The sequence below is a fragment of the Pieris napi genome, chromosome 15, assembly GCF_905475465.1.
Source record: "Pieris napi chromosome 15, ilPieNapi1.2, whole genome shotgun sequence".
Classification (NCBI taxonomy): Eukaryota; Metazoa; Arthropoda; class Insecta; order Lepidoptera; family Pieridae; genus Pieris; species Pieris napi.
In genome coordinates, this window is record NC_062248.1 from 3,723,983 (window position 1) to 3,742,126 (window position 18,144).

The 18,144-nt window shown below is 32.5% G+C and overlaps 1 protein-coding gene across 3 annotated transcripts in view; it reads left to right on the plus strand.

Annotated features, from left to right (window-relative positions):
- Positions 1-652: 652 nt before the first annotated feature.
- LOC125056438 (cyclin-G-associated kinase) overlaps positions 653-18,144 on the plus strand; it is a 28,389-nt gene continuing 10,897 nt past the window's right edge. For all 3 annotated transcript variants that reach the window (XM_047659526.1, XM_047659528.1, XM_047659527.1), the window contains exons 1-12: positions 653-973; positions 1,518-1,922; positions 2,140-2,237; positions 3,064-3,289; positions 4,338-4,493; positions 11,492-11,711; positions 12,811-12,928; positions 13,680-13,898; positions 14,928-15,091; positions 15,880-15,963; positions 16,503-16,608; positions 16,697-16,854. In XM_047659526.1, coding sequence (XP_047515482.1) covers positions 841-973; positions 1,518-1,922; positions 2,140-2,237; positions 3,064-3,289; positions 4,338-4,493; positions 11,492-11,711; positions 12,811-12,928; positions 13,680-13,898; positions 14,928-15,091; positions 15,880-15,963; positions 16,503-16,608; positions 16,697-16,854 — 2,087 coding nt within the window. In that variant the 5' untranslated portion in view covers positions 653-840. The remainder of the gene's footprint in view (positions 974-1,517; positions 1,923-2,139; positions 2,238-3,063; positions 3,290-4,337; positions 4,494-11,491; positions 11,712-12,810; positions 12,929-13,679; positions 13,899-14,927; positions 15,092-15,879; positions 15,964-16,502; positions 16,609-16,696; positions 16,855-18,144) is intronic.

Genomic DNA, 18,144 nt, shown 5'->3' on the forward strand with positions numbered 1-18,144 from the left:
CTGTAAATTTAGCTTGTTAAAACCTTATATTCTTTAAAGGTTTTCTCTTATTTCAGTAAAAAAATGTTAATGAAATAATTTGATTATTAAATTAAGCGTAAAAAGTTTTCAACCAATTATTATTGTTTACCACATTATTTATACATTAATGAGGTTGCTAACGCTATTCAGACCATTTTTTTGTCAACACTGACTTAGCGCACTCTGCTGATGCATTTGAAAACTAATTCACGTTCCAATTAAGCTTCAGCATTATGCGGCATTGTGCGGCACTGAGTCGCAAAATGCTCTGTAATTGGAAAACGCACTTAAAAACGTCGCACAGTCGGCAATCGTTATCCTCGTCTGACAAATGATGTTAAGCGTTAACTCTCTTTCACTCTACCTTCAATATTTATCATCCTTAACAGCCAGAATCTCTTCTTTGTGGCCAGATTTAATTAGGCACCCACATATGATAATTAATAGAAAAAAATTAGCTTCAATTTGATATATAATTGATAAATCTTAGAAAATATTCAAATGTATTCCTCAATAAAAATCAATGTATTCCTTCGTATGCTATTCTATAAAAGCTTTTTATATGCTAGTTCTTGTGTGATGTGTCACAAATCACAATACGTTGACTCAGTACTACTGTCATTACTCAGAAGTCAGATGTCTGGTTGACATATGGTACATTTTGTCTCCTGCTTGGTATTGTAAAATTTTCTTTACAATTTCAATCGCTTTAAAATTCAGATTATTTCAAGATAAAATGGATATAGCTGTACAAATGTATTAAATAAGTAGTTCTTTATTCTTTTTCAAGTGTTTATGTATATAAAGTGAATAATAAAAATGAGTGTGTTTAAATCTGCAATGGGGTACTTCAGCTCTGCAAGTGCCAACGGGGGCAGTGATAATGATTTTGTTGGCCAATTTGTTGAAATTGGTAATATGAAGCTTCGTGTAAAAAAAGTAATAGCTGAGGGTAAGTTGATTCTTATGTAGTGGCAGTGCCAAATAAAATATTAATTATTTCGTTCAGGTCAGCGTACCAATGACGTACGTAAATTGGGGGCGGTGGGGTCATTGTCTAAATGAGCACCATATTTGGCAATATTTATAAGAGATGGATTCTTAACTTTTCACAGTGTGGCTTTATTATTGCTAGAAATATTTTTTAAAGAAAACAAAGATAGTTCTTCGCTTCCTCAGAAATTAATATTTTATCTGGACTTTCTATAAAAGAGTTTAAGCTAATAATCTTTATAAAATAAAACACAAAATTTATTGTTTGTTATTTGGAACTGGTACTTTCATATATAAATTTTATTATTGAATATAGATTAAGACAAATTTAATTATAATAACAAAAAAGTACTCAAATATGTTTTAATAAATATAGATTAAAAAAGGAATAACATCAATTCTCTAATGTATTATTATTATTTGGATCACCTCCAAAATGCACCTGCATTATGCAATTAGAATTATATTTTTTAAAATAACTTCTTTTTTACTTTTCATTACAGGTGGTTTTGCATTTGTTTTTGTTGCTCAAGACGTTGCTACTGGTACTGAGTATGCATTAAAGAGGCTGATGGCAGCAGATGAGCAAGCTAATAAAAATATTATACAAGAAATTAGTTTACTTAAGAAACTTTCTGGACACCCCAATATAATCAAATATATAGCTGCCTCCTTTATAGATAAGACCAAAACAAGTCATGGAATGAGTGAATATCTATTATTAACAGATTTGTGTAGTGGAGGGAGCTTAATGGAAGCCCTACAACATAAGGGGCAGGCTTTTCCATTACCAACAATATTAAGAGTGTTCTATCAAACATGTAAGGCGGTGCATCATATGCACAACCAAGTCCCTCCTATAGCTCATCGTGATCTCAAATTAGAAAATTTTCTTATATCTAATGAAGGTATGTATACACACTTTTATAACATACAGACAACTTTCTAGCAGCCTATGTGTTAAGTTCTTGGTTAAGAAATGTTCTAGGTGGGCAGGCTTAATTAACTGGTGAGCTATTGAAAGACAGAAACATTGTTGCCTTATAGCTTATTTGAGAGCTATACTGCTGTTGCATATGACAATTTTCTTATGTTGTAAATTTATTGTTTCTTTTGAAATTATAGGCACAATAAAGCTGTGTGATTTTGGGTCTGCAACAACTGAAGTCTATAGCCCTAATCCATCCTGGAGTGCTAACCAAAGAAATATGTTAGAAGAAAATGTAAGTATTGTTTTATATAATATAAATCTGCTAAATTTTTTAATGTGCAATTATGAATCCTACAAAAATACTTTTGTCTTTTCTAAAAATGCATAATAACTGTATTAATTTAAATAATAATGAGAAATGTGAGTTTAAACTGTGATTAAAAATCCAATTAATAAAATTTAATATAGTTTTAACGAAATTTAATAGAATTTAATAGAACACATATTTCCTACTTAAAATTTATAAGCGAGTTATTTTTGCATGTTTAATATAAATATAAAAGTATTATAAATAAAATTTAAAGATTTTTGCTTTGTAATCTTACTCTACAAAATAAATACTTAATAAAAACTATTTTATGCAGCTTCTACTAAATGGTAGAGCTAGTATAGGATCAACATATGTTTATATCAAAATTTAATAATGAGGAGGAAAGTTATATATAACTGCCCAATTTTTATTGCCCTATAAAAATGTATACCAAAATTTGTCAGTATAATGAAGCCAATGTTTTACATTGTTCCATGGCACTACAGCCCTGAAACTAATACCTCATTTAAGTTAACAATGTTAATTAGTGCTCTGCAATTTTTATTTTTATTACTTTTTGAATTAATTCTGACAATCTTCCTTTCCTGTAGTGCTGTGTGATTTTCCCTATAATTGATATAGACATATTGTTGTGATATACATTACAATGTTAACTAAATATGGCAACATTTTTTTTTTCTTTGTGAAGAAACATAACCAAATATAGGATTTGATTCAATCTGTTTAATTAACTTAATAGAAAACACTTATTTATTTATAGATTTTTCACTATGTGAATTTGTTTTAGTTGGCCCAATTTACAACTCCAATGTATAGAGCACCGGAAATGCTAGATACTTGGGATAATAGGAAAATTGACCATGCAGTTGATGTTTGGGCACTCGGTTGTATATTATACACACTGTGCTATATGCAACACCCGTTTGAGGACTCTGCAAAGCTTGCTATACTTAATGGAAACTATACCTTAAACCCAAATGACCAGAAATATAAATGTTTCCATGAAATTATAAGTAAGTATTCTCAAGTCTGTTGTTGTTACATCATAGTATAGATAGTTTAATGTTGTATTGCATTTTAAAATTTGCTCAAAGGTTTTACCTCTCTTTCACATATAATTGTTTTTACTTGCTCTTAATCATAAGGACTACATTGAAAGGGGAAATTTAATATATGTGTCTTGAAATACTAGAGTTTACAAGTTTAAGTTGATAGTTTCCAAATTATCAAAGACCATAATACAATCGCATTCACTGTTAATGAATATTTTTTGTTATATATATACATATCTGTAATTAAATCTGACTCATTGTCAACTGTCTGTCAGCATTTTACACATGTGTTTGTACAGATAAAGCTATGCAAGTGCATATCAAGGGTCGTGACCCCCATCACTTTATCATAAATTTTTATTTGAAACTCTTCGGATAAGAAATACACCATCCGGTGTCGATTTGTTTATTTATTAGAAGTAAACCATGAATAGCAAAAAAACGCTTAGTCGTAAATTTTTGTATTAGTTTTGTGAACATTTTTTTTATTAAAGTCAAGTAGGTAATCAGTCTTTTATGCCTGACACACGGTATTGATTGTTGCTTTGGTATATGAGTCGGTTTTCTTCAATGTTCTTCACCGTTGCGAGCGTTAAATAGAATTAAATGTCCATTGCACAATCGGGGTTTGAACCTCCGACTCCAAGGATGAGAGTCGCACGACCAAGCTAATTATCAATAAAAAATAATAATAAATCAGTGGCGCTACAACCTCTTTAGGTATTGACCTCAGATTTCTGAATCTGTTTCATGATCATTTTGAAATCTAATAGGCAAGTAGGTGATCAGCCTCCAGTGCTGACGCACGCCGTCGACTTTTTGGATCTAAAACATGTCGGTTTCCTCACGATGTTTTCCTTTACCGTTCGAGCAAATGTTAAATGCGCACATAGAAAGAAAGTCCATTGGTGCACAGCCGGGGTTTGAACCTCCGACTCCAAGGATGAGACTCTCCTGACTTCGAACGAAAGATCAGCAGCTCAACGACTGATTATTGGTATGCTTGCAGGTGGTTGCCTTACCGTGAACCCCGAAGTGCGACTATCGATAAGTGGAGTGCTGGAGCGGCTGGCCGCCATAGCCGAGACACAAAACATCAATATCAAGCAACCACTCAAATTTGAGCGTAAAAAAGTTGAACAATCTGTGGCCACTAGCTCGCCAGGTAATAAGAAGTCAAGTAAATATTACACTACCATATCTTAAACGTTACAATTTCTAGTTTTTAATTTATCGCGATCTAATCGTTCGGTATTTATTTTCCAATTAATCGAGCTAAAACTGGTCAAGTGTTTTTTGACTTTTTACACTCAAATTTTTTTGTTTTGTTTTTAATTAGTTCCCTAGAGATTTATTTAACGGTAAATTGTGACATTCCAATGTTTCATCCAAAAACGTCGCCAAAGGTAAGAATTGAACATTGTTCTATGAACGAAAAAAGGTAGTATAGCATTTATTTGACTTTCATGTTGTTTCTTTATACATTTATAATAAGTACACGCTCTAATTAACATTTACTAGGTATTAGGATTTCAAATTTAAAAGTGCAATATCGGCATATTATAAACTTTTAATAACGAGCTTTAAATAAAAATGTATTTTTCAATCATAGTTTAAATTCAACATATATTTTGGAAAACATATATCAATAAGTGAGATATGTTCACAAATCAAATCAAGCAGCAATATCTGTCTCTTTCTATCGGTATATGAACACAATTTGATAGAACGAGACAGTTGAAAACAGAATAATCAGACGGTCTTATTATCAACATGGTCTAAGGTGTTTCTTGCCATGGTTACGATTTTGAAATATTGGTTACCATGGTAACACAATCATATAATGTTTTATAGTAGCCGATTCTGTTTTTTATAAATAAAGGGGTAAAAACATATTTTCATCACCACATTAAGAAGCTTTGTATATGCGTTACGGTTTTTAAAACCATTAAAACCTACTTGGTGACAGAATAAAAATATTTTTCTAGATTAAGGATTTAAGACATAATCTGTGCCTAAGACAATCATCACATTCCATTGGTATTCATAACTAATAATCTATGGTTAGTAAAAGTAATGTATTTTCACATTTGGATAATAAATATATTAACTTAGGTGATAATTGTATGTTAAAAATGGTCATAATATTTCTTGTCATAAATTTTGTGTTTACAGTTACAAATATTATGTACCTAAATTCACTCAGAACATTCCCAAATTCTTCTAAACATGCGTCAGTGCTTATATTGACAAGTAAATCACATATGGCCTTATTAAAACGTTGACTTCTGGTACTTACTACTTCTAGTAAGTACCACGGTAACAATGTTTTTTTTATATAAAAATATTTAGACCTAATATGCTCAGACACAATTCCTTATCCCAGATTATTTTTAAACCCCTATAATACTACATAGAAATTAGGCTTGCATTTTCATAAGAGATTTTAACACGCATTTATATTTGTAGTTCTTAGCTTAAATGAACAAAATAAAGATATGATATGAATATTATGACCAGACCATTTCAACGCAGTGGGTATATGCACTAACAAGGTGGCTTGATTAAATGTTATTTGGGTTAATAAAGCTTCGTGTATACTTAGACAATATACGTAAATTTGGTACAAGAATTCGATTTTAGATAGTAAGTGCAATTGACTATGTAGCCAAGTTAATATGATAAATACTTGGGGTTTTGGCTATTGCTATTAAACTAACATGCATTGGTGTATCTAGGGTTAAAATTAAGTTCTATTTTCTTCGGTCTCCGACGGTATGCAACCAGTCCCCTCTATATACGCCAATGCTTTGACACATAAAGAATCATGTGAAGGGTTAAAAATGTTTAAATAAACTAATAATGGCAACATTAGTTTTATTTATTATACCAGGAGTACTTTCAAGTGATTGGGCGTCTAAAATGGTAATTTTTTGTTTTTTTATACTAACTGGTCGCATTTGTCATTTACTAATGCTTTTAATGTTATAGCAGCCATTCATGAACGCACTATAATCCTTAATTAGTCACAGTATGAGGCACAAGGTGAGGGAATATTTGTAAGCTATTTGTGGCTTATAGTACGTATATGAAAGGTTTATTCACTAACGCTAATTCTGATGTAGTAGGCAGAGCTAACTTTCAAATGCTATAATTACAGAGATTCTAGATAGAAAAAAAAGTGCGTGCGTAAAAAGTACACATGTCAGAAGTGAAAATTCTTTGTAAATTAATTACTACTAAGGTAAAATCCCCAATAGATGTTCATGTACCAGTATACTATCACTCCATGTATTTGTATATCTATATTCACAGTGTTTACACACTGTATACGTGCTAATGATAATATAAATAAATCTGCGTTTACTGCACAAGACGTTATGCGATAGAATTCCCATCTAAAGTTCAATATGTAACTACTAAACGAATACATCAACAAATAGCGTGTATTTTTCCTCGATCTCCCTTACTCTATCTCTTAATATTCCCCACTAAAGCCCTCTCCCACCTCTCGCTCCATGTCAATGTGCGTGATGCGACGTTCACTCTATCTCACTCTCTCTCTCGATCTTTCTCACTTGCTTGCTCCCTACTCTCGCTCCATGTCTATTTGCTTCATGCTACGTTCGCCCTTTCTCACTCTCAATCGCTCTTTCCCTTTTCTTCGACAAAAACGCTGCACATCTTCGTGACGCTACTATTATTATTGTTCTTGCGTTTCATCCGTAAACATTATACCTTCATGCGCCTAAAGAAGTTTCACTTCAAAAACTCACTCGACTCAATTCGCTAATCTGTAATGTAATACTGATGACATATTCATACACACACACATATTCTGTGATGACGCTGCAGCGCCGGTAGTCTGAAATTTCCAGTAGCAATCGATACCGACGTTTTTGTATACATTTCAGAGTTCTTTATATATTCATAGTGTCGCAATAAGTGGTACCAAAACAAAACTTGTCGCGACCGCTTTTCTATGTTACAGCCTAACTAGCTGACCTTTGAATGAGATTTAACATTTGATTTAACACCTGTTTTGTTGTGTATTAATCTTATTTGTCTAGCTTCTACGTAGAGTTGTAACAACTTTTTGACGATTTTACAGTCCTAAATTACAAGAGATTATTTACGCAAATTAAATCTGGCAACTCAAACGTACCAGTTACTTAAAGAAAGTTGTGTTTCTGCATCTGTATAACAGATAATAAAAATTTATGAATGTAGCTTAACAGTGTGTTGCATTAGTCGTAATTACTTAATTAACTAGTAGTGTTGCTAGCACTAAAAACTTTTTCTTACATAATTGTGGTCATTAAGGTAATGAGTCAAATCATTAGTATACATTATTTATATTTTCTAAACGATATTTTTATTTTAAATCATTTGTAACGATTGATTAGATTTTTATTTGTAATACATAAAACAAATTACCGATTCAATTCTATTTCTTGCTAGATGATGCATGTAGTCTAGTCGCTTCTGTTTCAAATTGATTTATTGCATGTATTTGTTGTATAATTAAAAAGTCTTCTAAAGTTCGATGGTGTTAAGAACATTTAAAATATCCTATACAAACGGCGAACTAAAAAACTTATGTATTAGAAGACTTTTTAATTTTGCCTCATTCTACCTACCCCTTACATATCACATTTTCTTTTCATTTTAGGTGTTTTCAACTTTTTCGGATGCCCGATTGCTTTCTCCTTTAAATGATTGGCGCATGCTACATCCCTTGAACACGGAGCACTTGCTTGCTAGATTACGGATATGCTCGCAATGATGAGTATTTTTTCATTTATTAGCTATGTTTTTTAGGAATCATATAACATTATACTTTATGTATAAATATTCGGATTTCGCTGATTTTATATTCGTCTCATCGTAGTCCGATATATGCGATATAGTTGAATGATCACTATCTATTTTTTATGAGGAAAGCGGTAATAATAATAAATAGATGATCCGGTACGGTGTGCTATTATTGTTACAACTAAAACGGCTAGTAATTTGTACTTAACAATTGTAACAAAAAAGATGCATTATCGCATGTCTCGCTATCTCGCGTCCCTCGCCTAAGGGAGCGTTCAAGTATTACGTCATGTAACGCGCCGTAACGTTTTTGTGTACCCAATAGTAAAACGTTTCTTGACCACTAAAGTGACTCTTTATACCTAAAAGTTACCATTATGTGGTGTATAGTAATGGAAAGTCGAAAATAATATTAACAATAACGCGTAATTCAATCCCCGCCCCGCATCGTAACGTTTGACAAAAGGACCCCCCCTCCCAAAATTCGTTACGTAATACTTGAACGCTCCCTAAACGGGTTCTTCCAAGTTTGTACCTCACCCTTCTCTTGTTGAGGTTAATGTGGAAGTACGCGGTGCGACGAAGACGCGGCACTGCGGACGTCAATAACCTTCGCCGTCTTTGTTTTTCATCTCTCGGTCTTCCGTCTCTGTCTCACTTTGTCAGTACATCGTGGTTCTGCGTCTTTGTTGCATCGCAATAATACCTAATTTGAATGACATCCAAGACATATAACTTAAAAGCAGTATTCATTATTTTAATCTCTGTTTAATATACCCGCGTTAATAAAATGTCAATTAATATTTGTATTGTGATTATTGATAGTGCTGTGAACTAAGTATTTCTCGTTCACTAAGTTATTTAATTTTAAAAAGCTTTTATTAATAACTTAAATAAAATAACATTCCGAATTATTGGAGGCAGTATTACTGTGATGAATTTTTGTTGACCTCGAACGTTTTGTGAGAAAATTTACCATATCGGATTAATTATTTGGAAATTTAAAATCATAATATGTTACTTTATTTTTAATATTTAATTTGTTACCGTTATGTGATAGCATGTTAAGTTTTAAAAATGTTGCTTTTTTTTTAGTATTTTTTAAGGAAACAAATTTTAAACATCACTCTAGGCTAGTTATGTAATAAGTTACCAATCGCTTAAGATAAAAAAATCTAAAATTACATTATACTGTAATGTCTGTTACAATTTGTATTTACTTTTATTATTAATTTAGGTGCTGAAATTACTTGAAAGTATTCCGCATTACAATAGTCTTCACGTTAGTACAGGTTTCATCGAATAAACGAAAACTATCGCGTCTATAGAAAACTTTGAAGCTTTAATGATTTTGCTTTTATGGTTTGTATGCTATTTAAAAAGAAAGGCGATTAGAAGAGTCGACTTTTACAAAACGTTTTAAGCTTCTCTATAAGTTTTCGTCTACTCGATGACGACCCGTTACGGTCATTGTAATGTCATTGTCATTTTAATAGCTTACATATTCGCAACTACTGACTACGTAAATAATAAATATTGACTATCTAAAATGGTTATCCTAACATCAAGTACCTACCGGCGAATATAAATTATACTATTATCTCAACAGTAATAATCGATCACAATTGCTTAAGTAAGATAATGTTTACGCTATAAAACAACATTATTACTGTTATAGCGACAATTTACATTAAAATGCTGGCAAGGTAAATTAATAATATAATGTGCTAAATGATAGCGAAAGGTATTTTTCCTGTTTTGAGGCTTAAATAATTGTATTATAAATATATATTGCTCAAATATCTGTTTAAGGATAGAACTTTAATAATAAAAAAAACGGACAGAAGCGTGATTACAAGCGAAATATAATATAATAAGTTTTTCAATAATTTCCAATTTAGATAATAATGTATGAAAAATAGCAACCTCGTTATGCTAATTCTGATGTACAAATCTCTAAACTCTTTCTATCGATTACAATATTAAATTATTAATAAAAATGTATTAAACTGGGAAAATCCCTTATAATAAATAATAATCCCGTAAATAATTCGAAAATATATTAGTGAATGGATTTTTGATGTATCTTAAAGATTAAATGTTGCTAAACCTGCATAGTAGTCGATTTCTGACCATTTTCGCGATATGCAGCGGCTGGGGCTATTCGTGGCAGGGACGGGATGCGCGGTGAGGTAATCGCCTCTATCGTAACTTTACGATAGTGCGTCAAGTATTCCTTTACAAAATGGTAATACTTCCAAATCGCTGCTGTATGACAAAACGTTATGATCGTAGAACAATGTCGGAATTAAAAAAAAATCCAAAATCCAGTTTTTATCATATTTGGATAATACATTGAATAAATATTACGGCTACATTAAAAAAAAAATCCATGTGTTTTAAATTTCAAATTAATCAGTCAGTAAAGTGACGGATGTGATAGAAACGTGTGATTTTTCTAGAAAACTGTGTAATTTAATGTTATTTTTATTTTGTTTCAAAACAAACCCTTTTGTTTGCTTGTAGGCCACTTTTAATAATAACAGGATATGAATTAAAATAGTTTTGACAAAGCTGACATGATTATATTATTTTTAAATGGCTGCCCTGTAAAGTTTACTATTTGTCAGATCCGTCTCTATTCTATGACTATGACGAAAATGTAACATACAAAGATTTACTGTTTCTATTACGTTAATTGGATTTTTGATCTCGTAATGCGTGTTGTAAAAGTTTTGTGCATCAGAGTTAGCTAATGTATTGAGCACTTAATTTAATTACTAGCATTTGTAATTAATTATTCCGTCATTGTAATGACACTGTTAAGTAGTTTATAGGCAGGCAATATTTTTGTTACTATTAGTATAAGTTTAACTTTGTACGATAAATATTTTAATCAATAAATATTTAAAATTAATTTTAGTTTTATTTTGTATTTATAGAAAGGTTTTATGTAAGTTATTCATATACCAATTGATAGTTCAAGAACCAAGAGTTTTACGTCTTTAATGATCCGTATATCTTGACCGTGATTTTTACATTATCACTTGTATTGTTATTTTTGGCTATGTTTGTTGTAAGATTCTTGTTTTCAGGTCAGTCACCAAGAAACAATCTTAACATATGCATACATAACGCTCGCTAAACATAGAATCTTGACTTTCATAGTCAACATTTGTGTTTTATTCATCTTCAGGGCTTTAGGAAGATTTTAATTGAAATAGCGTCTTTAATGCTTAGCTATAAGGTGTATTTCGCAATGCATAATAATTACGTAGTTCAGTTGTGACGGTCGTGGTAAATTAAATTAAAAATTATCTTAAACTACTAATTGTTAATATATTTCAGGTGGAAAGGATAATGTTCCGAGCGTTCCCGAAGCACCGAACCCCCGGCCCCCAGAGCCAAGTAGGCCTCCGCCCCCTGCAAGACCTCCAGCGGCGCCCCATTACATGCCCCCGCAAGTTCCAGCTTCAGGCGGTCTATTTTCATCAATCAAAGATGGAGCTGGTAGCTTTCTCAAAAATCTGAAGGACACCTCGTCGAAAGTTATGCAGACTGTTCAACAGTAAGTTTTTTATCATTATTAATAGCGCTTAAATCATCATGAATATTAATTTGATGCCGCTGATTTTTGGAAAATTTATATAATACTAAGATCGGAGTATAGGTATGTTATCTAAAGCTGGCGGCTTCAACACATTTACACTTTGTGCTTGTGTAGTGTCTGTGAATAAGCGCGAGACGTGATGTCAAACTGAAATACAATCACAAATACACCACGAAAAGACTGTCCGTCTCTCTCGCGCTCGGTCGAGCTTATGAGTATAAAAGAGACAGTTATTGTTTTTCTTTTGCTACTGTTTATGTTGATCTTTACTGTTTTATATTATTATTATTTTATACATGTTGATCTTTTTTCAAACATTACCAGGGCAATCTCGTGAAATGGTGCACAATATTTTTAATTATTTTAAGCATCTTATTAAAAACAGTTTAATGAAAAAATGTTATATTTAATTTGACATCAGATGCGATTGGGGTTTCTAAGAGGAGTATTGAAAGAATAGTTAGTGAAGTAAAAGTGAAGTGTGTTGAGCTTGATGGAGCTTATGTCGAAAAATGAAAAATTATTTACACAAACTACTCTTATACGTTCTTGGTCGGGCTTAGAACTTTTGGATCCACCCTCGTATGCACATAATATTTATATGTATTTGACACATTTTTATTTATTTACAACCCACCCAACCTTACTAAAACCAGAGTAGACTAAAATATATAGCTTGGCAAAAAAGTAATATTTTTAAACATACTGTATAGCGAAATTGCATTAGTGTGAGTACTGTGAACGCGCCAGCTTTCTATAACCGACCTATATCAGATGGCGTAATATGAAAATATTTAATTACACATTTAGTTATTCATAATTCACGTTTATATTCGTTAAACAAGTTTTGTTTAAAATATAAATGCTTACGTTCTATCAGCTGATATATATACCGCAAGTCACAAACTATAACTTTGTTTTTTTTACAGATTAAGGAGTTCGCACTTAACTCTATTTTTAACTTGTCTTTGAATCCGCCTTAGACTCTCACTAAGGAAATCTTTATTTTGTATTACAAAAATTTAAATAAAACTAAGCCATAACAATTTTCTTACAGGTCCATAGCAAGAGCTGATTTGGATATTAGCTATATAACAAGTCGTGTTATTGTTATGTCCTACCCTTCGGATTTACTCGAGAGTGCTTACAAAACAAACCATATTGAAGATGTTAGAGTGAGTTTCTATTTGACATGAAGTTTTATTTATCATAATTAATGTACTTATGAAATATTTAATTTGTTTAAAAGCATGGTAACGGATGGACATAAGACAGCCCGCGCTTAGATAATATTAATATATCAAAACCCAAATATACAGATATAACAGGGCGTTCCCACTTTTGCATAGCCCAAGCTTATGGGCTGTCAATGTCAACTTGACACATTGTCAATGTCAAAATAAAAACTTTATTTTTATCTGTGATACTTGCAAAATAAATCAAATCCCTACTGTACATCTTTATCCCATGATACTGAATCGAAACTTTTCTTTAAATATGACTTTTGTAAGTCTAATGCTTTTTTCGCATACGGGTATTAAACTTAGCTCTTGATTTAGGACTCTAAATATTAGAGGCCGTTCAAGTATTACGTAAGCAGATTTAATGCATTTTACCCCCCACCCCTCTCTTCCTCTAGTGAGAAAAAGTTAACAATACTCCCAAAAATACATATTTTTTGTAGGAATCCTCGATAATGCATTTCGTTTTCAAGCATAGACAATGTGGTAATATGTGTAAAAAAGTTAATCATTTCTGTTGACGTAATCACCAAATAAGAAAATCAAAGACAAAATCCCCCTATACTTACATACAATCAAAGATACATGCAATCTGAGACCAAAACCCCATATAAGACGCCAGCGTTACTAGATTTTATTTATATGCAAAGTTTAATAATATCTTATTTCCGGTGGTCTTCTTCAGTTATATCTCGAAAGCCACCACCCAGGTGGAAAATACTGTGTCTATACAGTTCACGATGCGAAGGCCCGGTTTCCGAGACGACAGCTAGTGACGGACACATCTGTGTGGCCCACTGAGGAACATCGTGCTCCTTTATTGGCACCGTATTACGCGTTATTACAACATATGTATCAGTATTTGGGAAAGGACGATAAAAGTGCGCTCGTTATTGCGTGTCCGGTGAGTTATATTAAGTTGTATTTTTGATAAACAATTAGTCTAGCGAACATTCTCCCTATTTTTTTTTAAATTCTACCCGTAAATTAAAAATTAATATTTAAAGAAACCTGCCTGTGTGTACCGAGGGTTCTAACACAGTTGTGGGTTCCAACACGATGTATGTATTAAAAAAAAATTACCCCATATCAAACAATTTAATCACCTTCCCAAGATCACTGCCGTGTAATGCTTTCAAAGGAAAGGTAAAGGTGATTAAATTTATAAAGGCAAGGAGACTATTGAGACAATTAGTTTTGACATCAATTAAAAATAACTGTTCTTTTTATTGTCACAATTAATATGAAATTTGCATGCCTATTTTGACGTGATAACGTCTTTAAAATCGTTTTAGTCGGGTGACATGTTCAGAAATTTGTGTCACACCAAAACCTCACGAGCGCGATCGCAGGTATAACGAGAGAGAGACGGACCGATCTCCCGTCTCATCTCGAGCGCTGCCAGTCATTCCGTGAATGTATGAAGAAAAATGTATATCATAGTCGAATAAGTAAACTTGTCATTTTACACCCGAAATTTATCATCAAAAGTGTGAATAAAACGATAGATGTAATTTAAAATTTGAAAAAATTGTTATCTTCATTAATTCCTTACTTCCCAAAAACTTATATCACCAATAAGACGTTATCACGTAAACAACTCGATCGTAAACCTACTTTACAAACAACCAATATTTTTTTTTCTATGGCTGATTGTGCGTTTTTTTTAATTAATCAATCTGAATGTACAACTTTCTGTGCAAAAAATGATATATTGTTTTAATAAGGCTACACTGCACTCAATTAATTAGATGCGTGTGATTGTTTTAATGTAATTAAGTGCTAATAAGTCTGAAATAAATATTTTCTCCTTACAAGCGATCCAACAAGAATATATCTGAAAATATATGAAGAATGCTTGTCATCCATCTCTTACCCACAAACTCTCACCTAAATTCTCTAAGTTTTTTTAAGTCATATAAACTATTTTCAGGATGGTAAATCAAGATCGGCGATGCTTCTATGTGGTCTTCTTCTATACGCGAAATTAGTAACGGTCCCCGAAGACGCGCTACAAATATTTGCTGTGAAGCGATCGCCTATTAATATGTCGCCAAGTCAGCTGCGATACTTATACTACCTTCATAATATAGTCAGGTAAATATTGTATTTTGATACTTTTAAAAACATTTTTAAAAAAATGTTGGGTCGTTTAAGTATATTTTGAAATCAGTTTGTATTTGGAGAAATATCGTCACTCCAGCGATAGTAACATTACCGGGTCTAGTGGGCGTCATGGGCCATGTAAAGTGCGATCACAGAAGACACGAATAAGGGCGGTATCACTTAACATCAGGTGAGCTCATACACACATTGCCAGAGGGCTCCCAAGTGCCTTGCCGGCCTTTATTTTTTTAATTTAAAGTTGCATTTATCGTACTATATTTAACACAACAAATAATACTTTAGCTTACCTTATAACGAGCAGCGGGTTCAAAGCACCGATCTCACTTTTAATCACAATCTACTAAACCCAACTCGGTCCAACGTCTCATCACCATAATGCTTCACTGAATATTCAATAAAACTTTCCGGCATTCCCTATACGCACTGTCAAAAGAAAAAAGATGGCGCCTCGATTGCTCTGATTGGATGTAAATATTCGTACTTGTTTTCATTTATTGTATAATATCAAATCGAATCAAATAAATAAAAATAAATTATCATTCGTAATTTATAAAAGAAATCTCAATGATTAACGAAAGCAACAATAGACACGATCCAAACATTCCCTGACATATACATTATACAAGTAGTTGACGTATAACCCTGTCATCTAAAATGATTAGAGTTTTGCCGGGAATCAACTTCAAATCTCCAGGTCTCTAACATAGGAGCTGTATTACCAAGACTGAATATTTTATAGATTTATTTATTTTTTCCAGACCCGAACCCGTGTTACCACATTTTAGACCAGTATCTTTAGTTTCGTTAACCATTCAACCAGTGCCATTATTTACGAAAGCCAGGTATGTATTTTTTCTTACTTCGTGGTAAATAAATGATGCTGAAACTCTGAAAAATGTGTTGCTGAAATAAAACTAATGAATAACCGAAACCAAATATACATGAAGACATGTAATTCATAATTAATCATTTACCTGGATTATAGAAACAACATTTATAGTGTATTATTTTATAAACATCCTTCAAAACAATTATTTTAATCCAATTTCCAATTAAAACCTAAAAATATTCTAATAAGATGCTTCTTGTAAATATTCAAGTGCCAAGCCAAAACTCGTGTCTTTTTCCACAGACTCTCAATAAGATTTACAGTCTGTGGATTTAATAAAATGTCAGTTTGACATATGACAGATAATTAACAATTTAAAAGAAATATAATTATTTCTTTACATGTATAATATAAAAGAGATATATAGTATATTTACTGGAAAAAAATTGTTAAAGTATTTTATATATATTTATAAAATAATTTAACTTAACGTTATTAACATGTGTAGTGCACACAGTTAACAAATAATGTCTTTTTTAATAATATACTCAGGGATGGCTGTCGACCCTACCTCGAAGTGTATAACGAAGATAGACTTATATCTCTTCCGCTGCGAGGCTACGAAAGCTTACATTTGTACAATATGGCGGAAGGAAAGGTGATTATATCGTCTACATAGGCTAGGCTTTTATTCGTAATAGAATTAATATAATAAAGATTCGTAATGCCTAATAATATGGTATCAGGTAACACTGCCCTTGGATGCCACAGTGTCTGGTGACGTGGTAGTGGTAGCATACCACGCGCGACAACAGCTCGGACGACTCCAACGAGTTCCGATGCTTTCCGTCTCCTTCCATACCGGTTTCTTGGCGTACGACCAGCACATTATTAAATTTACTAGGTAAGTTCTATATTTATTAGAATTGTATGCATTCGACGCATACCAAAATGACATAAGAAGAGTATTAAATCTAATCTCTTACAATTAGAAGTTTTTTTTTGGTATTTAAGACGTATACAGGACGTCTGGCGGGTCCACTAGTTTCTTGCAAAAAAAAGTGCGTGCGTACAAAGTACACATGTCAGAAGTGAAATTTCTTTCGCAAACTAATTTTTAACTCTTGTTCATAATTTTATACAAACCTAAAACTTAAGATTTCCGAGAATTGGAGGGAGGGAAGAAGGAAGATATGTTAGGAATTTAATGAATTTAATTGTCACTAAAATATTACAAGTGGCGAAAATGAATACAAATAATAAATTTATTTTCTTAAATTTATTTCTTAGATAATAAGGGGTGTCTCAGTAAGAGTGCACTTTTTCATTTTTAAATAAAGACAAGTATTTTATGACAGAGTTCTGATATTTTTATTGTATTGTAAAGAAGACATGTTCCGATTAAGTATGGAATAAAATATCCGGCAAATGACCTCCACGGCTCCAATGGCAGGCCATTACACTTTTCATGAAATTTTCCATGACTTTTTCACAGAGATGTGGCGGTATCTTACCGTTGACGCGTTGGATTTTCGATTTGAGCTCAGGAATGGTTTCGGGTTTATTCGTATAAACTCTAGATTTCACAAAACCCCAAAGAAAAAATCGCACGGCGTTAAATCGAACGATCTTGGTAGCCAGTTGACATCAGAATTTCGTGAGATAATGTGTTCCGTTCATCGGAGAAAATTACTTTTTTCGAAAAATTGGCATCGACTTCCCTTTGCTCCATTACTGATTGAGCAAATTGCCGGTGCTTTCCTTGGTCTGCTGGTTTGAGCTCCTGAGTTAACTGAATCTTGTACGCATGAAGGTCTTTAGTCAAAATTTGCTCGAGTCGTTGATGTCGAATTGATGTTTTCGGGTATTCGATGCGACACTCGTTTACAGCAGCAATGTTTTCAAGGGACCGACCGGTACGTTGACGCAAAGGATTGTTATTATCCATACCTAATTGACCCAGTTTCTTCAAATTTTTTGACCACTCTTCGAATGGTTGACAGTTGACACATTAGGTGCACTTTCTCGGCTGAAAATTTGGTGAATTTTGCGTGCGTTTTCAGCGTTACTTTTGTAATGAGTTTTCACAATTATAACGAGTTGTTCTTTCGAAAAGCGCTCCATTTTTAATAATCGGAATAAACAGAGGTGACACCTGTCAAATTTCAGAGTTGCCACTTGCAGGAAAACCAAA